We start from the raw sequence: 21,839 nt of genomic DNA, 5'->3' as shown, positions 1-21,839 counted from the left end.
TGTCTGGTCCCTTGCTACAGTGTCTTTGAGAAGCAGGTGGACAAAGCCATATAGCGCGTTTCTGGGATTCAATCAGAGCACACACTGTGCCACTCCCTAGACAGTGGTAAGCTCCTTCAGGCCAAAAAAACAGATCTTCTGCTGTGGGGAAAACCCTGCACTGTCCAGGTTTCCGGAGTGTGATGTCACTTCTTTCATTTTTGGCTGCCATTGAACCCTGTTACATTAGGAAGCAATCTCCTAAATCAGAGCTTGAGCTGAGCTAGTCCTGTATCACAAAAACAAAAAGACAAGGTTGGAATTAAGCCGGAACATTGCATGTGTTACTGCTGATTTCATCAACAGTCTGCCCCATTATATTGTCAAGTCTGGCAAAATTACCTGGTGTTTCTTATTGTTCTGTTCTTTTCTGCCCTGCTTTCCAGTAAGGGTTTATTCAGTCAGTATTAACAATCCTAAAATCATTTGAGATCGACACTTGTTCTGTATGTGCACAGAGAACAAGTCCAGCAGTTTGGTCGTTTAAACTGATTTCTATCCAGACCACAGCTCTGACTGGTAGCTTTGTTCGCTTCCCTGTTTATTCTACAGGAATATAAAAAAGACAGGGTCTAAAATTCACGAAACCATTCATGGAAATTTATATACTTTTTCCTGTTCAACTCTAACATGCTCTTTTCACAGAAGAATTTTTGAATGCCCATTAAATCGAGCTAGACGAGCGATAGAAGGGGATTCTGTGCAAATATCATCTCTTTGTAAAGAGGGCTGTAGAATGGCTCGTAATCCTAAGCAGAAGTATTTGTGACATGGTGTGTAATGCCTATATGGCAGCTTGATGAAATTTCCTTTTTTATAGCTGTAAAACTGCGATTTTTCTCCATGTCTTGGCTGTGAACCTCGCACAGCGTTTGCAAAATAAGATATGTGTAGAACAAAGACATGCACAAGTGGATTTAAACTCAGAGCACTATGAAGAAGTAATCTTAACACACAAATATTATTTTAACAATTCTTTAATTTATATTGCACTTTTCATCACAAAAACGATTTGTTAGATGCCTGCAGTGTAGCAGCAAAGACTTAGAATAAGCATTAGATTTCTATTCATTTTTCTGTTGCCTTGACACAGCAGCAGAAAGCTTGGGGCACTGGTAAACCACAGATATGCAGCTAAAAGGGTCCCAACAGGTAGGAAACATCTTCTAGGTCTGGAACACAGACCAGGACATTGCAAAGCTGTACTCATTCTGAAACACTCTGGCGGGGGGGCATATTTAACATGGGGTCCTATGGGAATTGTTTTCGATTGAAGAATTTTCACCTTATGATTAGTTTTTTCTAGTATATGAGTTAAGCTTGTAAATAGGGTGATGACTGTAGACAGCTCATTTTGTTAATTAACTCGTCTGTTTTCTCTCCACAACTCCACAACTGGCAATCTGACTTTCCAAACCACATGAGTGCAAGTAGCTGAATCAGAACATTACCTTTTTTCCAAGACACTAGCCCAAGTAAGTGAGTCAGTAAATAGAATTCTGCCCAAGATACTTTTTATGCAACAGAAGAAATCTGGTGTTTCTCAAATCAATTGTTATTTCTGCCTGACCGGTGAAATGAAGACAGTTGATCTCTTTTTATCGACATTCTGAATATTCAATTCATCATGTAATAAATGTTTGGCCAACCAATCCTTGAGTATGAAACTTACTTATTCACATTATAATTCTCGACAGATGAACTGTTATTTCATGCACATTTGATAGTTTAGTTCACGATAGTAAATGCATGTTATTGGCTATATGAGGCAGATATAACCTACAAGGTAGACAATAATGCAGATTATGGTAGATATATTTTATATTTTGTAGATATATTGAGTGAACAATCAACTTTTCAGTGTTATATCAATAAATTGTACTGTACTGTATATGTCTAGAATCTATGAGTGAGACTGTAAATTACGGTGTTCGATTGATTTCATCAAAGTAGTCTTGCAATTTTCAGTTCCAATTTCTAATTGTTACAGTAAATTAAAAACCCTCACATAGCTACACCTGTCTAGCGATCCAGCACCTGAGTCACACACCAGATGTGGTAGAGAAACTGCTTCACAAGGTGAATGAAGAGGGCACTTTAGGGGGGCCTGGAGTGGAATTTAGCCAGGACAATGGAGTTAATACCTTTACTCTTCTGTGAGGTGCCCTGACGTCATCAATGTCCAGGTAGCCCCGGCTTCATTTCATCTGAAAGGCAGGATATCCTACAGCTCATCTTCCCTTGTCACCACAGTAGGGTATTGGCTCAGGAAATTGTGTTCCAGAGGGAAAGAGCACCCCTGCTGGTCTACAAACATCGCTGCTTAGCTTTTGGGATATGACCAGATTCTAGTACACTGGTTCGGGCGGAATGTCTCTTTTACCCCCATCCTCTTTTTTGAAACAACGATTCTAACTTTGTAAATCTGGGCTTTCACATTAATAGGGACGACATTTGAAAAAAAAAATACAAAGCCAGTTTATCCAGCTCTCGCTTTCCAGTTGCTTTTCCTTGCCATTTCCTTCTGTTGCTGCTGGGTCTTCATGTGCTGGGTTGTGCCGTCGCCTGGTACTGTAGATGTCCTTGCCCACAACGCTGATAAATACTGGACTTGGTGACAAAATGAGCACTTCAACAGCCTGAGGCCCGAGGAGGAAACAAACCTCTGATCTTGTAGTGGTGATGCTGAACCTTGAAAAGTGAGGGAGGCAGCACAGGATGTGAGTAAGTGCACCTGTAAAATGCTCAAACAAAGGCAACTCTTCAACCAAAAGTGAAGAGCAGATAAAAGTTCGACTGCATAGTAAATCATTGGCCCAGGCAAGGAAATGGATTCTGACCAGTTTAAACAACAAAACCTTAAGTTTTAAAATAAACACCAGCTGTTAACATTTTAAAACCAGTTTTATTGCTTTCCAACTGTGTTCCATCGGGCGCACTCGCACTTTTTTTGATTTGATTTACATTATTGAAGGAACACAAACTCAGTCGCGGCCATAAAAAATGGAACCCCGGTGATGAATGAGAGCTTTTTATATCGCTAATAAAGTGAAGGAAGACTTTAGGAAACAGACCGTCAAATGAAATTTATTTTTATGTCTTTCTGTCTTAAATGCATCCTTCACTGTTGGGACCTGCGTTTTTATTATGGCGTGCAGCTCTGCTGGTTCTCCAGCATGCTCTGCTGTGCCTTGCCAGGAAGCAGCCACGGGCAGGAGGGTGTCTGTCAGGATTTACAGTTCCGGGAAAAACATAAAAAGCTCAGCTGACTCGGGTTCATTGAAGCTTGCTTGAGAAAGGGAGGTGTTGACAGGAATGGGACAGGTAAAACAAAGTGGGCATGAAGGAGAAAATGGAAAAGGGGAGGCAATTAAAGAGAGAGGATACTGGCATGTTCTCCCAGAATGACTCAAAACTAGAGAAAGCCATCCGTGTTCACTGATAGGATTCTAAAGAGCAGAGTATTTTGGGGTACATAGTACATGGGTACTCTTCCATTTCTCTTTTGGGCTGTCCTTCTTGCTGCTTTCTTGTGGGCCTCAGTTGTGTTTGTCCATTTGAGCAGGAGATGCAAACACAACTACAGTACGTGCTTTTGCCAGTGTTTTGTCTTTTTCTAAGAGATTCTGAATCAACCAGAACTGAGTATACCAGCACCGTGCTCATCAAGATTACAGATTACTAAGGTAAGGGAGCAAAACCGAAACCTAAATGAAACAAGGTGTTCCTAGCCATTAGCTTTGTGCAGTAAACAGTACAGAAGACTGTTTTTGTGAAAGCATTTAACAGCATTTAAATAGGCCTGTCTAAGTTGATTAATTAGATATGAATCTCTTGCCTTCTGTAGTAGTTGTTGGACACCACGTGCGTTGCCAAAAAATGATACAGTTAAAAAAAATAGGGGCCAAAAAAAAAGGAAGCAGGAATCCGTATTAATTTAATAGGTTTTCCTGATTGGAAAGGTGGGAATTGGAAAGGTGCAGGAGTTGAAGCTCCACTTGTTCTTGGCAGCGAGCTGCTGGGGGGGGGCAGCTCTGCACGTCTGGAGCAAGCGTCCAGGTGGATTCCTATGGGCCTCTTTCGAGCCGAACTGTCAGTTAGTAAATGAAAACAATTAAGAGAGACAGGCTGAGCTTGGCGTTGCCTCAGCTAAGGTGTCAAGCAGGTCACAGAGAGTTCAGATGCGGAAGAATGCAGAGCCAGCATTCCTCCTGGGCCAGAGGTGAAGCCTGCGATGGGGCAGTGATGATGAGAGAGCTGTACTCTGCCTGCTGTACATCAGTCAAGGACAGTCTGGTAAGCCGCTGTGGCAATTACACAGTGTGTCAGCTGTAGTGACTTAATGCCAGTGGTCTGCTCTGGGAATTGGTAATGATGTCGCTGGCGGAGGAGATGCGTGGTTTGTTGACGCTCCGTTCCAAAGTCATTTTTCACAACATTTTAATTCAGAAGGTCTGGAAGAGAGAAGGGAGGGTATTCTTATCCATGTGTTTTGGACTTCACTTTCTTCCCTTATTTCTCAAGTTCACAGAGGCAAGGACAGACTGTAAAATAGCTCGCCTGCTGTAAGGGCCATGTTATTGGCATTGGAGTCAATGTCAAGGTTCAGAAGAGAGCCCGCAGACGTCTTGATATCAGAATTATGAAATAACCGTCTGAGGTTTTATAATGTGTTTCTCATGAAACAGACTTAGGAATTCTGAAGGAGGCTTCAACTTTAGATATTCCTTACGTGCCTTCCACTTAATGTGATGTTTATTTGAATTTACGGGTTTTATTTTTCAAACCCCGCACTGAAATATATTTGTGTTGCTTTTTATAATTTTTAAGCTGCTTTGATGTCTGTTAAAAAAAAAAATATGGTCTAATTGCGACATACTAGAACTTTCTGTCAGAACAATTTTCAAAAGCCTGACAAATGGGCCATTTCCAGAATCTTGTTATGAATACATTACTTTGCTCTGATTCTCCCAGTAAACAGGCCAAAGATATTGTGCATCATTAATTTTGGTTGTTGCACAGTGCTAAATGTCTGGCAGAGTTACAATGATAAGGATTAATTGTCTTTGTGATGTGTGTGTGCATGGTACCTCTTGCTCACTCACCTTCATCAAATCTAAATGGAATTATAAGGGTCATTTGATGCCTTAGCTCCAGCTCCTGAAAAAAAAAAACGAATGTGCAAATGAAATTATGTGGAGGTCAGTAGTTAGCATTGGGTTTAGACATTTTGACACTCGGGTAAGGCCCCTTGCAGACAACACCACATTACCCTGAAGTACCTGAATAGACTAATGGCATTTTATGGTCTATTTCATAAATCCAGTCTGTTTTATTAGAAGCATTGGTCACAGCTTTAAATTTCACACCTGCATTCAAAATTGTGTAATGAACTAAACCGTATTATTGCTAATTAGATCAAACTTGATGTTCAAAGGCATAATTCGCACAAACTGTTGTGTGTTAGGGAGAGAAGGACAGAAAGATGTTAAGCCCTCAATACCAGGGACTGTGATTAACTGGCTGGGAACACACAACAAGAAAATCAGAATTTCGCAAGGTTACTTGGAGCACTAGATTAAAATGACTGGATGTTTGCTGACTGAATGTTTGACGTGTAATGTAATGTACGGAATTTTAAACTGCTCCAACTAGCAACAGCAGTGGAGTTTTAATTATGTCTTTCATTGCAGATTGTTCATATTATTTTTCTTTTATTGCTTAAACTAAACACAGTTCCTCAGCTTTCCAATGTATAATATGCAGATCCGCCCCATTGTGTGGTCTTTTGTTGTTTCAAGATCCTTAATATTGTCTTTGAAATATTACTTTGCCTGTTACTAAATCTAATCAAAGATATCCCTATCCAGGACAAAACAGGGCTGAAAGAGTAAACAGAATAAATGAAAGTAGAAGTTCAGAGGTGTTCAAGTACATAAGGAAGCAAGGAACCAATCTTGTTTTTATTTGGACATTTCTCTGGGAGAAACTGTGACATTGTACGCAGCACAAAGAAAGCACCAACTTGGAATTTGTGAGTGGATGTTTTCAGTAAGACTGCATTTTGTTCAGAAACAATCAACATGTTAAACTTAAGTCTTGGGTTCTCAGTGCTGCTCTCTGTGAAGAGTCAGTCTTGGTTGAAGGGCTTCATTCTGATCTGAAACGTAAAGACACTTTGAAAGAAAATCAATGTAGCTAGACGCTGTATACACTACACAGTCTTAGTACAGAAAGTTTCTTTTCTGACTCTTTAATGAGAAATTCTTCAGGACATTTGTGTTCCATTCTTTCTTTCCAAATATGCAGCGGTTCATTGAGGGCTTTAAAAAGGTATTATTTGTCTTTAAGAAAATGTTAATTAAAAAATCCTTTTAAAAGTCATAACCAAGTGCGGTGTCTTTGTATAGATGTTCCGTATTCATGCAGTAGAAATAGATGTACCTCTCCAAGGTTATGTGCACATTAAAAGTTCAGAATGGCTTTATATGCAAAGTTTGGAGGCTAATAATTTTCATGCAGATTCTGAATGGGGACTTTCAAGTAGAAGTCTGCTGTCTTCACTTTTCACAAGTTGCTTTTTTCATTCTGGATATAAATGAGAAAGATACGTGCGCACGCAATTCATTTGCCGTTGTATGTTTTAGTGTTTGCTCAAGTGATCAGTGATTAAAGTCATTAAAAGTCCCCGTAGACAATTTTTGACAGAGAAAATTGACAGAATCAGCTGTTCTTGCTGGTACAGTAGTTTCATGTCTTGTCAATCAAAATGATGGGCAGCTTTTTGTCTTCCTAGCTTGGGCTCCATTTGTGAGTGGAGAGCCACTTTAAATGGAGTTTGCTTTACATTCATACATGCAGGCACAATTCCATTAATTCCTGACCAGAATTAAATACTGGGTTATGTGTTTTCTAATACTCATAATGACTGTAGAATATTGCTAGGCACTATTAACGTAATTACTTTGTGTGTGTGTGGTTTATGTTTCTGATAACATTATACAAACTGTATTTCTACTAGAGCTGAGGTTTTTCAATTATATTTTCTCAGGCAGTTTTTGCTTTGCTGTTTTTACACAACGTTATGGCTGTTCTGTAAGCCATGGAAACCGAGTTCTTCTGAAAATACAGTTCTCACCGCAAGATAATGAAGCCAATTATTCTTTAAATTACTAACTGGTACTCCTTTAAGTCGCAAAACTAATACAATATTCAAAGTTATACAACAGCGGTTCAATTAAAATTGCCACAGAACAAAATTATTTTCCCTGAAAAAAATGAGCACAAGGCATGAATCATCCCAGTGTTGTGCAAGCGCTGATTAAATTAACAGAATGCTTCCGATACACTGTAGACCGGAGGTACAATTAAATGAGAGAGTAAACCTCATCAGTCACTGGGTTTATCTGGAGCCTGGAATGCACCACTGAATGTTGAGCTAAAATTAAAGATGAAAATCCAGCAAGTATGAAGGTTAGAGCTATATAACTTCATTACTTTACATCCCTTGCTTTGTCCCAGGAAGTTGTAAGCTGTAGTAATTTGCTTGTGCTTGGATCACTGTAGACCTTCTTATTTTCTTATTAGCTCACCGTGCTGTTTTCTGTGACACATTTATTTAGTGAAAAGCGCTGAGTTAAAAGAAAGTCACATCACTTCAAAGCTTCCACATTGTTTTTCACCTCCCGTCACTCTGGAAAGAGTTCGGAAAAGTGCCTAGAGTCCACATCTACAGTAGGAGAATGTACTGTTGAATCCTAAAATTTTTAATTGAATTGCAAAGGCAATGGTGTACAGTGCGTAAAAGTCAAGCGACTGGACGATGTTTTCTGCCGAGAAGCCACCCCTCTTCACTCAACACAGGCTCTTTCTCAACAAGCAGCGACACCAACATGTCCCGGAGACCTAGGGTCTAGATAATAAGGCGGATCTTCGTGCTGCCCAGCAAGGGAGGGGATTGGAGAGTTTGAAACTGTGAACGAACAGGGGACATGGGGCTGAAATTAGAAGTGCTGAAGGCAAGTGGTGACAGGTGCCCAGATCTTCATGTCGTAGAGCTAATGCCCTTAGCTCCTCCTGGTTAGCGAAAAGTGATATTGTGATGCGACCTGCTCTTATTCAAGTCAGACATGCATTACAGCGTGGTCAATAGTATTCAGCACAGCGGGCAATACCGGGGTCAGACGGTGATTAGTAAGTGCCCATCACATTCTCCAGAGTCTTCTTTCACTTCAGAGATATACAGTAGGATGCGAAGCACTTTTTTCGCCCTACGCACAGAGCGCCAACACTGGCCTTTCAAAAATACTTTTAATCACGGGTGTTGAGCGATTTGCTAATGAAGGGTTTTTTGCCAACTGCCAACTTTGATAACACAGTTCCCGCTGATGATGGGGGGGGGTAGTCTGTTAGACTTACAGCATGATTGTGAGCAGAGTAATCAACACTGATTATTTAATTGGTGGTAAGGGAAAGAAGCTTTAATTTCACCCTGCTTATGAAATTCTGGAGGCAGCCGCCTGCAGCCAGTCATTAGGCCAGGGGTGTCTTTAGAGCTGCATGTGCATTCAGTGTGTGGCATTTTGTTTATTTGAATTACCGAAGAAAGGATGCCAGAAAACAAGCTTTATTTCCCAATCCATAAGATGCCATTAATAAAATTTTATTATGTTCTTCGATTCCATACATTCAAACATTTCAAGCACAGTTGTGAGATTCTTGCGATTTCAGAGCACAGAGATCAAAATACGTCACAATGCACCGCGAAATTAAACATCTCAATCAGATATCTTGCCTTCTACAGGACATACACTGATCATGGAAGATTCATCTTTTGTATTTGAAGCTGATAAGAAAAAGCCGTCCGTTGCTCTCCAGAACAGGGGAATATTAACTGGTCTGCACATATTCACACAGGAACCACCAAAGGCTGTGCAAAGGGTGTTCTCAGTTGGTCATCTGACTTTTACACTCGGGAGAACTGGGCCCAGTCAGCCAGCGTGGAGAGACCTTGGCCAAACTAGAAATGGAAACGTTCTGAAAATGGAAAGAAATAAATTGCTGTGGGATTGTTGTCCAGCACTGGAGGATCTCTGGAATAGCGTATGACTGACCACATGATAAATCATTTATTCTGCATAGTTAACACTGTGTTTTCGCACTAGCAAGGGAACTGAGTAATTGGGTGCTTCAGGGTTTAACGTACAGCATTGATTTGCTCGGATTATAACCATTACTCTTTCCAGCCGCTGTTAACATTAACGGGTCTGTCATGGAGTTATTCTCGCTGCCCTTGTTTGTTTAAGTGTTGGGGACTAAAGCGCACCAATGGGGAGAGAATTAACTCCAAAGGCACATGCTGAGTGTTTAAATGAACACTATAAATTATAAGTACCTTCTTCTTTAGTAACTGTACAGCACTAAATGTCGAGACATTTAAAACTGCGCAGTTTGAAGTGACCCCACTTAAACCAGTTTTGCTGAAGCTGTCGCTGCTTAATTGATTTGGGGGGGGGCTGACTTTCCAGTGCCGTGTGGCAGGTATGGATGTTTAAAAGGAGGAGGCTGGAAGAGGCTTCCCCTCTGAAAGCGCAGGGTCTCCTCGAGCAGGTGGGGAAAAATCACATTCATATTCCTGCCAAGTTCCCTGCTCAATCAGAGGCTGTAGGAGCTGCAAGTCTTTTGTCTTCGGGGTCCAAGTGTATCTGTGACCGTGCCACTGAGTTCTGTTCACCATCTGGACATGCTTCAGAGCAGCTGAAAGGGGCACTTTAATTGGTTTTTGAAATACGCTCATTGTAGCTGCCTTTCCGGTGAATTTTCCTGTGGAATACAGTATATATACATTTTAAAAAACAGATATGTGCTCTGTTGTAGGTTCTGTTGAAATAACCACATGGATATCATAAGTAAAATGGCTCTGATGTGCAAACAATGGTTTTGGATTGAGATTTTAAAAATCTGTTATTTTTTTTTAATTAAATAGTTCTAATTTTAGTTCTGATAAAGAAATTTCACTCCAAAAATACTGTGACATAAATAAATTTTGTTCAGCAGAAAACAAAACCAAAGCAGCCATATCACTACGAGTCAGTATTGGGACCAGATATTTTCAATAGACTATTGTCTTTCACTTTTATTTTATTAGTGTTGGTTAATGGAGGTGTTTCTTTAAATTGATTTCACATTTCTTCTTGGTAAGAAGGGACTGAGGATCAGTTATCTCCCCTGACTTTCTGTGTGCTAGGGAATTTCAGCATGCACTGTACATTCACTTCACTGTCTCACTACAAGGCAAAGCCAATTAACCTAATTAGACAAAACACTGCAGAGACTTGTAATGGGATACAGTCTCCCCAGGTCTTAAAGAGGTTTCAACAATTATTTCAGTAGAGGCTGTGATCCTCGCTTGTTCCAGAGCAGTTGTAAATTAAGGAATAAAAATGAAGAATTTGCACCAGTGAAAGTATGCTAATTGGCAGTAAAATAACCCCTGTACATACTGTATCACCCAGTTCAGTCACGCTTGATTCAAGTCATTTTGCTTTACACTGCTATATAAAGTCTCATTTATTTCTTTGACCATCAGCTTAAAACAAAAGGGGCGGAGTGGTGGCTCTGTGGCTCAGGATCTGTGCCTGTGTGGAAGGTTGCTGGTTTGTATCCCGCTGCCGGCAGAGGAATCCTACTCCATTGGGCCCCTGAGCAAGGCCCTAAACCCCAGCTGCTCCAGGGGCGCTGTATAAATGGCTGACCCTGCGCTCTGACCCCCAGCTTCTCTCCCTGTCTGTGTGTCTCATGGAGAGCAAGCTGGGGTCTGTGAAAAGACAAATTCCTAATGCAAGAAATTGTATAGGGACAATAAAGAGATCTTATCTGATCTTATCTTATCTTATCTTATCTTATGACTAGGTTTTTCATTTTAATTATGTAAGTTTGCAGAGTAATTGTTTCTTTTGCATCACGGCCATTCTTAACACTTTGGGGTGACAGGAGTCAAATTGTTTTCCTTGGAGTGTTTGTCAAGGAAAGACCCTGTGGTTTTTTTGTGTGTGTTTTTGCAATTGTTGTTTTCCTCTTCATTTCTTCCCATAGTTTTTTTTTTTTGTCCGCAGTTGCAAAGTGTGTTACAGAGACGGAATTTGTTTCAATGTGGCGTTTCCTCAGAGGAGAGCACGATTTTCTTGCAAATAGGTTATCTGGATTTCTTTCTTGCCAGTTGACATCTTGCTTTTTAATATATCCCTTCTTTCATGTGTGTAACTGGATAGGTTCCAGAATGCCAGCAAGCCTTCAAATGAAAGAAAGAGGAATCTGGGAAATTATTAATTTCCTCCTTCTGACTTCCGTATCAGCATGGAAAGTACCCTGCTGTGAAATACAGGCAAAAAAAACTCCTGAAAATACATTCTGTATGATTGGAAGTAAAATAACCAATGTTTTTTTAAAGAAAAGGGAGTGAATGAAAGAAGAGCCGTTGCAATGTTTCATTTTTCATGGGATGAAGCAGCAAAGCCGAATGTACGCCTGGGGGAGAAAGATTAGATTCCCTGTTTCTAAAAATGAAAGCACAATAACATTGGGCCAATATGATTTGTAAATAAAGGGAATCATTTCTTCAGATGCTCGTGTGCTGCAGGTGTTGACAGAGGTGAAGGATTTGAACGGTTAAGTATTTATTTTGGTAATCACTCACCATCTGATGAGGTCTTTGGTGTTTATAACAAGAATCCGAGAGGGATGACAAGGAGCCAAGTTCACGTTTCACCTCTGCTGCCCCTGCCCTAACGTGCGATCGTTCCCGATTAAGTTAAAAAAAAACCCCGCTAAATATTATGCACGAGCCCATTTCCTTTTGCATCGCTCCTCCACCTCTTGGTTCACTCCTCGCTGTGCAGGGGGGTCTCAGCCTGTTCGGCCCATCGCCGGGGGGCTGGCCCTCCGCCAAGCTGAATAAGCCAAATCTCAGTATGACTAAACACTCAGTAAACACTTCTTAATACATTGAATGCTTGGGTGTCGTGATTCCTCTTGAATAACAAGATTTGTTTTTTGCGCAGACCAAAACTTATGTCAAATGTCAGCGAGGCTAAGAAAGTAATCTGCCTGGAGGCTCCCCCTTGTCTGTATCATGTGGAACGTTTTCAGGGAGGATTGCAGAAAGGGCATGATGAAAAATGCCGGCCTGGACCACTGCAGCTGTCAGAGGAACGCTGCCAGGAACGAGTGCAGCTCGGCGCCGTGTTCAGCTAAAGACAACTACCTGAAGGTGTCAGCTGAAATGAGCCCCTGTTTCGGGGAGCAGAGTGCAAGGCTTGGTCTGCCCCTTGGGAAATCAACAGCGGGCGCAGATTCTGTTGCTGTTGGGTTTTTTCTAACGCAACAAAACAAGCAGCAGTTCTCCGCATGCCGTGTAGCAGTGGGGGAGAAAGTGGCCTGCACCTAAGAGCTCTTGTAGGTCCTCCAGGAACAGGGGCAAGGGACGCAGTCTGAAAGTCCGCACGCTGTTCCTGAATACGCAGTGCTGTTCAAAATGGACTGGCAAGGAGTTTTGGATCATGAAGAATGCTTGATAAGTCAGTATGAAGCCATTGTGCGGTCCCCCAGTTCAGAACTGCGCTTCACTTCGGTCCAGCTCTTGACAAAAGGCTGCTTTTGGTGTTTTTTTGCATCTCCACAGCCACCTCCTCGTGCAACCCCTGACAGCACTCTCAAGTGAGCTGTCTAATGCCCATGCAAGTTCAGTGCTACAAAGTGTGCCAAGCAGCTGAGGCTAGCCCTGATGTCTTTCCACATGGAGTGCTAAAAATGGATTACGCATTTGAAGCTGAAGGCAATTCACAACACTTGGAAATGTTTGCTCTTCCCTTTGATTCCTAAATCCTGGCCTTAGGAACCCTTCACGATGTATTTAGGATTTTTCAGTCCCAATTCTCAGGAAGTGGTTCAGGACTCTAGTCCTGTTCTGGCTTCATCAAGCAGATTTAGGTTTTTGGTTACAGGATTGTAATTATAGTTTATCCATATGTGTTACTTTTCCACCAGTTTGTCATTTACAGTGGGTGTCAAATGTATTAACCCCTTGAACTTTTTTTACTTTTTATTGGGTTGCAATATAGAATCATAATGTATTTAATTGGGATTTTGGAAGATCTGTAGAATTTTGTTTTCACTTTGACAATATATTGTAGACTGTTTTTTGTCAATAAATGGCTAAAAGTCCGACTTAATACATCATGATTCCGTACTGTAACATAAAATCTGAAGAAGTTCAAGGGGGGTGAATACTTTTGATAACCGCTGTATTAAGTCACTGGCATGGGTACTGCCCTTTTTTACAAACCACATTATGTTGTTTTCTGTCTAGCCTGCTGTAGACTAGCTGTACGTGTATGAGTTTGGTGTCTCTAATCATGTGGTTAACATCCTGTGAAGGTCGTTTGCTTCCATTGGCACTTTTTTATCTCACATGGCCATGTGTTGTGCTTTATTTTCAAATGCCATGAATTTAAAATAATGAGGCCCATCCAGACCCTTAGGGCAGTATTATCCAGGACTCCTACAGTGTTTGTTTACCATTTATTTAGCTTACTCCCTCCTACCTCAATCCAGAATACCATATGAATTCCAATAGGTGCTTCCTTGGGGAAGACATTGGTACCATTGCAGCTGGAGAAAGAGTTGTTTCTGGTTTGCAGCGATGTCATCTGAAACTGCGCCTTGTTTTTTTTCTCCTTTTTCGACCTTTTTTCAAACGCATAAACACGAGACAGAGGCCTTTTCAAAATTCCAGGAAAAGAGAGATTCGGGCCGAAAGGTTTCTCGTTCTCCGATTCGACCTTCTCAAAAGTTGCTGTCATCTACGCTGTCTTGAAACAGCTGCTGCAGATGTTGTGACTGCTCTGCGTAGCTATATGGACATTCCTGGCTAACCTGCTTGAGTGTTTCAATTTATTATGACTCTTCAATTATTTGGGATCGTCGCAAAAACAAGGAAAACAATATTTGCCTGTAGTCATTCTATGATTACGAGGACATTTGACTACAACCACATACAACCATCCTTACTTTAAGAAACTGGGTTTTTCTTGTGAGCGGAGAGCAGGCGTTTGGGATTTAGCCTCCAGTGTACAATCTCCTGTATCACAGATCTACCACACACTTCATCACAAGAGCTGAGCTCAATTGAAGAGTCATCACAGAGGCTGAAAGATTCTCCATCCCTGAGGCTAGAGCTGTAGCAGCACCGCTCAGGTTTATTGGCTGGGCAGATCGGCAGCCAGGTCACATGACCCACGCCACAGCTGACCTGTCGCTGAGCCCCAACTGCGTCTTCCTGCACTTTCCATCCACCAAGACTGACGCTGTCAAGCAGGGCGGCTGACCAGAGTGGAACAGCAGTCAAACCCTACTTACTGTACTGTGTATATATATATACACACAGATTTTCTTATTGTTAAAACATTCTGTGCTTTTGCCTGCAAACGGATGCGTTTAGGTCTGAGTTCCAGTATAGCAGAATAGTACTTAAAAAAAATGAATATCAAAATTAGATTTACAGCTAAATTTTACACCTCAATAATATTGCAGCGCCTCTCTCAAAAAACAAGGCATTTGAAAGAGTTCCTGTTCTGACTAAATAACTAGTGGCTGCATATAACAGAAAATGATAAAAATGTAATTGGTTATATTGAGCAAGAAAATGGCTTCCATTATCTTGATTGACAATAGGACCTTTATTAATGACGGGGACTACTTAAGTCATGCTAAGATAATTACAATTGGGCACAGCGATATTCACGCTCTGCTTTGTGAACTTAAAAAGGGGCTCCTTTATAAACTGCTGTCCTTGGTTGAATATAAATCTTCTGCGCTGGCTCCAGTGTAATCCCCAGAGGTTCAGCAGTGCCGTTCTCCCTTTGACTTCAGATAAATACAGACTGAAAGCTAGAATATCTGCCACGTTCCTACGGGATCTTTTTTATTAAGAATTAGAAGCTAAGTACAGTAAAGCCTCTCAAACAAGATTTGTTTTTTTCCCTTAGAATTATAAATTCACTGACTCTTAAATGTTTTGCAGAACCAGTTTTAGCAACCGGTGAATCACAAATCCCTGACAAAATGCTTTACAGAATCATGGACATTCAGCCCCTCTCGCGGGGTGAAGATTGTTTTGTTGTTGTTGTTTTTTTTCCGTTTTTTGAAGCTTTTAAAATCAACGCATCCTCCAAGCTGCCAGAAGGTTGTCATTTAAAAAAGCATGGTGCTCCTTCAGGCCTGTCAAGCGATGCTGTTCCCTGAGCAGTGCAACTTTTTTGCAAAATGGTGCCTGTGTAGACGTTTTACAAGTTTAGCAGGGGTAAAAGGTCCGTGTTGGTTTCATGTTGGCTGTAGAGCAGCAAGATTAAACAGCGTCTGCAGTAAGAATGTAAACAGCTTCAACAACTTGGCTGGGTAGCTTGTTCTAGACTCCTACAACCCTTAGCATACAGTAAATAAGTACCTCTCTGTTCCAGCTTTGCACAACCCATCCCGTGATTCAGAAATCTGAGGCGACAGTAATGATGGGCTCAGACTGCGCTCATATGACAACCTGGGTCAGTGGCACAGAGAATTGGCAGGGCTGGTGGGAATGATGAAATGGAATTGTTTACAGAGCTTTTAAATTGCAGAACTGAGCTGTGTGCTGCTATTTGAAGGGCTCCCTTAATTCAGTCCTTCAGCGGGAGACACATCACGTATGGTTTTAAGATGAGAGAAATTCTTTCTGTCTCCTCGGAGCCTGATCTTATTTTCTGGTGCCACTTGGTGAAGGTTTAGTAAAAATCTTATTTAAAACTAAATTGTTGGAGTGCCTTGTCTGTTTTTTTTTTACCTGCTGTCTCTAGCTCGAGTTTTCAGTTTGTTTACTGCTTTTATTTAAGACAGACATAGAGGATGGAATAGAAAAACACAATTCTGATTTTGTGAATGGTGTGCTCTTTCAGTTCGCCACTGAAGTACCTTATCTTTATTTAACACAAAACAACTCTGATCAGAATCTCTGTGATTTTAATGTTGTATTGATTCAGAAGGTTTGTTTCTAAACAAGTGGGGTATGAATATATCTGTCAGCGCCAGCGAGTCACTTTGAAATGTTTTGTAAATCTTTTTAAACAGAAAATCGCAAAGATTGGTAAGAAATTGGGCAATTAGTCCTAAGAATGCTTACTGTATGCAAGCAAAGCTGAAAAAGGGTTTTATATGTGTAAAAATGTACAGTATGACATGATCTTTGGAGCACCTCACATTGTCACCAGCTCCTTGCTGTTTATTGCTGTACTTCACAGCAGTTCCTGAAGCGAGCATCACATCTGTTCCTGAGTTATGAGTAAGACAGAGAGGCAAAAGCGCAGGGGTTCAAAATCTGTCCTGGTTTTACAGTCCTGGGCTTTTGCTGCAGGAAAACAATGGCTCAGTTGGCTGGAGTGGTTAATGGAGAAATTAATCATTTGAGCCGGAATAAAAAACAGGGAACGACACCTCGACATTATAAGCGTTTAGCGAGAGAAATAATTGAAGGGAATTTTTTTTTTAAACCATACAAGGTAAAAATCTAAATGCGAAAAAAGCCCCCTGCACCACAAATAAACCAGGCTTCTTGGTTTTATTCAAAGGCACGTTCGGGATCTGCTTGCACAAAGACTACAATCTTTTGTACAACACCCAAGGTCATTTAAACTAAAGCTAAGTGGAATTGGTATAGGCAGCTATTTATCGTTCTTACCCATCATGGTCACCAATGTCAACATCATGCCAGTTTTTTTGTTGATGGGGGGTGGTTTCCACTGCATGGCAGACTTGGAGTGAAAACTCTCAGAAACCTAAGAGTGCAGCAACCGGGGCCAGTCATCAGGGTATCGAGCACGGTGTTTTTCAATAACACGCAGTGAAATACAGCTGCTACATTTATATTTGTAGCTCTGCAGGTAGCATTACAGGAACATTAGCTCCAGAACAAAAGCGCAGCACACTGTTTACTCAGGTGCTGTTCAAACTGTCCACATTCATTTTCCGCCCGTCTTCATTTCAGTTTTATCGCCTGGCAGCTTTCTACAGAGTCAGTTGTAATCACCTTCACTTGGGTCTGAAAAAAGTCCAGTGCAGCATTCCTCTGTGAAGGAACGCAGCGGAGAACGACTGCAGTGATGAATACTCAAGCTGCTGCTTGCCTCCGGTTCGGAGCTGTTGTGAGAAACTCGTTTTTTTAGATCTGGGTGAAGGTAGAGCAGGTGAGAACAGGGCTGAAAGACATGCTGTGGTGAGACCTTGACTTTGCCCTCCCCAAGGAAAAGATGGATTTATGTTTTTCTGATTTTTTTTTTATTATTATTATTTTATCGAATGTAGTACTTTGTTTTTTGGAGCTGAATTTCAGTGTCGAATGCTACTGTACATTGCATGAGAATGGAGATTTGCAGGGAGTAGACACTTAGACACTCCTGTGTGATAATTTGCCTATTCGTTGTTGTTTTTTCTCAGCATCTACATCTTCAAACGCCATATGGACTTAATGTACCCTAGGGAACTACAGAGCCGTAGGGTCACATGAACTCTGGAGGAGAGTGCTCACAGATCTCAGCCACCCCTGTGCTGGTGCAAGAGTCATAACAGGAGAAACAAGTTCATCAAAAGTCAATAATTCCACATGAAAAATAACCAAGTGCTCAGAATTTTTAGTACACATTTTCACTAAACCATATGCCCAGACTTGTTGTAACTCGTGCTTGCAATGCCACTCAAAAGCAACTAGGGGACCTACAAAACAGAACTTATAAAAGAGCTCTCTTTCTTCTTCAAAATAAAGCAGGTACTGTATTGATTTGAACACATTCACTTTTTGGATGATCAATTAACTATTTTTCCCCTTCCTTGTCTACAAGGAAAAAATAGCCACTTCGAGAATTTGAAAGTTTCATTTCTCCCTGTCCTTAAATACCGAGGTTGTTTGTAATAAGAATATGCCTAAGAGTACTATGATATTATTCTGATTCTGAGAACAATTCTGACAGGTACAAATTGGATTCCCATCACAGGCCTTTTAATAAAAGAAAGCTCCTTGTTCAGACTTGATACATTCCCCTTAATCGCCTTCCCATTCATTGTGCGTCTGCATTCTGCATTTTGCTCATTCTCAGAAAATGTAAGATTGAACTTCCTCCTGCTGTTACAAAGACAATGCTGCTTGACTTTGGTTAACATTTGGTGTCTTTCTTCTCCCGTGCAAGGCCTCAGCCTGGAGTTTTGGCACAAACCTAAGATCCCTAATAAATAATTCACAGTAATTGTGGGTTGCTGACAGGTTTGACAGCTAGTGTAATGCCACATGTCATGGGTAATACATGATATCCCTCTGATAAAGTACTCGTGCTTTCTTGCATGATTACAAATTTGCTGCTTTTTTTTCCAGAATACAGTCGGGATCCTACCTCAGCACTGGGTGGTTTACACTCATCCTCGCTATGGATGTTTGCCGCGAAATCCACGTGTACGGAATGATTAATGAGACCTACTGCAGGTAATGGAACACAAACCTTCGCTTTCTTCTCTTTGTACTCTCTTTGAGCTGTCGCATCTAGGAAGGTCTTGACCGACAGATGCAAAGTCGTAGGATTTCCATTCTCAGAAGGTGTTCACCTGTCTGCTGTGTTTTCCTAATAGATACCAGCTCAAAATCCAGTAATTACCTCTAGATAAGTCAACATGAAGGGGTAATAAACTGCCAAGGCTGACAAACATGTTTAAAATGCCTTGGCATTTGGCATTAACCTTAGCTGACACACCTTGATGTACTGTTAGGAAAGGATTTCACCCAGCAAGTTATCAGGTTTAAATATACCTGATAATAAAACAATGCACGCAGCAAGCAGACAGCATCCGAAGCCAGGTCATCAGTCAGTCCCTGTTTGATCACACACCGGCATGTTTTTGTCTGAGTGCGATCTCATTCATAAAAGAGGGCAGAAATGCCTTCATCTCTTGTGACAAAGTGCAACCTGACCTCTCTGAAGCCGATCTTCGTAAAAGTTAATGAGTATCTCCCTTAAAGTACTTGCTGATTGACTATAGAAGGCAGATTTTATTTGAAATACTAATTATTGTTATGCAATTTATATGGAAAAATAACACAAATTGATCATTTTTACTGACCTGAGAATATAATATAATTCAGATGAAGCCTTTTTCAGTACACTGGTTTTGATACAAAAGCTTATTGGTAACCTTTACATACTGAGGTTGTTAAAATGACAAAATATCAATTGAATCAAATATCTGATCCTGACACCAACTTGCTATGCAAATAAATTCTAAAAAGTAACAATAATTGCACCTCCTATAGTCATGATTTTTAGTTTCTTTTGCACAGTGGTAAAAAGGTAATAACCAGGTGGCAAACATAAACAAAACAAGTATTTATTTCAATATATAGCACAAAAAATTTTTTGCAATTAAGTTCAGATCTAAGAGTGTGAGAGCTATGCCTTCTACAGACACAGAAAACAGAATTTTCACTTTATTTAAGAAATTAATACAGTATTTTATAGGGAAAAACAGGGAACCTATGTCCTATAAAATATAGACTAATTCACTCTCTAAAACTCTCTAAAACCTGAATTACAAATAGGAAATCAGTGTTTCTAAAGTCTGCAGTCTGGTCCTCTTAGTGCTCAGAACTACCTGGTTAGATTCATATAACTTTTCATTTTTTAGAAGAGGTTTCTCACAGTGCAGTTGCATTTCCTATGTTTTTATATCTGTTCTGAGTCTTCTTTTTGCCTTTTTTCTCTTTGTGTGTGTTCTCTGGGAGGACAGACTTACCGATTTAACCAAGACCTGGTTTAGTCTGAGTTAATTAGTGATTAGTGATTAGTGTAATATTTTTTTTTCAATGCATAGAATCGCAAAGCACTTTCCATGTAAGTGGAAAGAGGCGATCCTTTTCATCCAACACTGAACATCCAGCAGCTGCCTGTGTGACGCGCAGCAACCATTGTGAACTAACAGCCCCTCTCCATGGTAGATCAGGTGGAGAAGTCAGAAATGACTTATCGCACCTGTTGAATTAAGGGTAGCCTTCAGGGAAGTGGGAGAGTTTGCGCCCAGGGTAAAATTCAGACAAGACGCAGAGGAAAAGGACTCTTATTAAACAGTGTCATGAGATATTTAACGAACATGCACTCAGGGCCTGAGTTGAATGGTTTGTCTGTAAAATGGTACCTCCTGCAGTCCCAAGTCACTGTCCGGGTGCAGTGGTTTGGAAATTCAGGTCCAGAAGGGAGAACGCCCCCTACTGGTCCACCAACCACACGTACAGCAGCAGTCTAGTCCAGCCTTGCTCAGCTTCAGAGATCTGACGAGATCAGGCTACAACATGCTAACATGATGTGACACAAAACCAAGGCACTGACTTTACTGCTGTTATAGAGTGGTGTTAATGTAAATTTGTGATCTGTGTTTTGTGTGCTATACTGTATTTATCTTTACTGGATAGCTAGATAGCTGTTAAATTAATAACCAAGGCAATCTAAAGAAGTAAGCAAAGGTTTTCTTTTTTACCTTTATTTTCTACCCAGAATCAAGTGAAATTCTGTCTTGGGTACCACACAGTATGCTTTTGATGTGCAAATGTCATTGAGATGAGAAAGGTTTTTCAGCCTCTTTTTCTATTTTTTCTTTGCCTTGGGGAATTATAGGAGGGTAGACATCTTTTTTTTTACTGTTCTACATTATAAAATTATATCGCGTACCTCAACACACGTTTTAAAAAGAGCATTCAATTTGGCAAATGCTGTGGTAAAGAAATAAAGAAAATATCAATATATAATTTTATAATGTAATACACACTGTTAGTAGAGTGGGACATCTTGTCTACCCTTTCTTAAGGTAAGGTTAACTGTTATTTTTCTCCAGACTTTAAGACTTCAGAAGCAAACATTATGCATAAAATATAATCTTATGGTCTTTTCTTAAACTGTCCCATAGTTGGAGAAGGTACAGAATAGAAAACATATTGTCCTGTGAACACACTGTACAGTATCTTCCTTGTCATTGCATGACTTAAAATTAACATTACAAATAGAATTATGTGCTTTACTTTTTAATTGAGTTTAATTGTTTCAATCAGGCTGTTCCCTTACTCATTCAGTGAGGATACAAGGGATAGTTGATTTGTTCTGAAGTGGTTCTCCGTTATTTAAAAGCCATGTCAATAAAAATGCAGGAGTGAGTGGCGAAATATCTGTGCTGTAGGATATTGTTTTAGAGGATAAAAGTGCAACAGCACTGTGTCAGAACTGACACTAATGTTGCAGCAGATCTAGGAACTTAATTTAGCTATTACTGTAATGTCATTCAAACCTGCTTGAATAAATAAGTGCTGCAACTTTAGTGTGTTCTGTGAAGTTGGTTTGTTTACATGATCCATTAGAGATGTTTTGTGTTTTAATTAGAACAGAATGACAGAACAGTTATCACCTTCTGAGGTCTCTTTAAGTCATCAACAACACAAGACATCGGGAAGATAAATTAGCTCAATTAATCCTTTAATGTAAATGGAAAAATTAGAAACATTCTTATTTTTCTGGTATCTAAAATGAGGCGTTATGTAAAACACCAATTAAAAATAGTTTTATATGCAGATAAAATTGATATGTTTCTCTGGCTAGAATAACTTTACAGTTTCCTGTGGCATTTTGTCATTATCAATATAGTTTATCAAAGCTAGAAATGGTTCAAAACTCCAAGCCATTTAAAGACACATC

At 40.3% G+C, this 21,839-nt stretch overlaps 1 protein-coding gene and 1 long non-coding RNA gene across 2 annotated transcripts in view; one reads left to right on the top strand and one right to left on the bottom strand.

Moving 5' to 3' along the window:
* The window catches only part of st6galnac3 (ST6 (alpha-N-acetyl-neuraminyl-2,3-beta-galactosyl-1,3)-N-acetylgalactosaminide alpha-2,6-sialyltransferase 3), a 99,588-nt gene that overhangs the window by 70,021 nt on the left and 7,728 nt on the right, over positions 1 to 21,839 (top strand). Inside the window, exon 4 of the mRNA XM_088597970.1 lies at positions 18,488 to 18,595. Coding sequence (XP_088454096.1) covers positions 18,488 to 18,595 — 108 coding nt within the window. The remainder of the gene's footprint in view (positions 1 to 18,487; positions 18,596 to 21,839) is intronic.
* LOC148651803 (uncharacterized) lies at positions 8,652 to 12,160 on the bottom strand. The gene is made up of 2 exons (XR_015925172.1): positions 11,735 to 12,160; positions 8,652 to 9,075 (listed from the first exon to the last, which is right to left on the bottom strand). It is a non-coding gene; the product is annotated as an uncharacterized LOC148651803 (long non-coding RNA).

Source organism: Lepisosteus platostomus, chromosome 11 (assembly GCF_059453375.1).
Source record: "Lepisosteus platostomus isolate fLepPlt1 chromosome 11, fLepPlt1.hap1, whole genome shotgun sequence".
In the NCBI taxonomy this organism is placed as follows: domain Eukaryota; kingdom Metazoa; phylum Chordata; class Actinopteri; order Semionotiformes; family Lepisosteidae; genus Lepisosteus; species Lepisosteus platostomus.
Note: the sequence above shows the minus strand (reverse complement) of the source record. Positions and strands in the feature narration are given on the sequence as shown.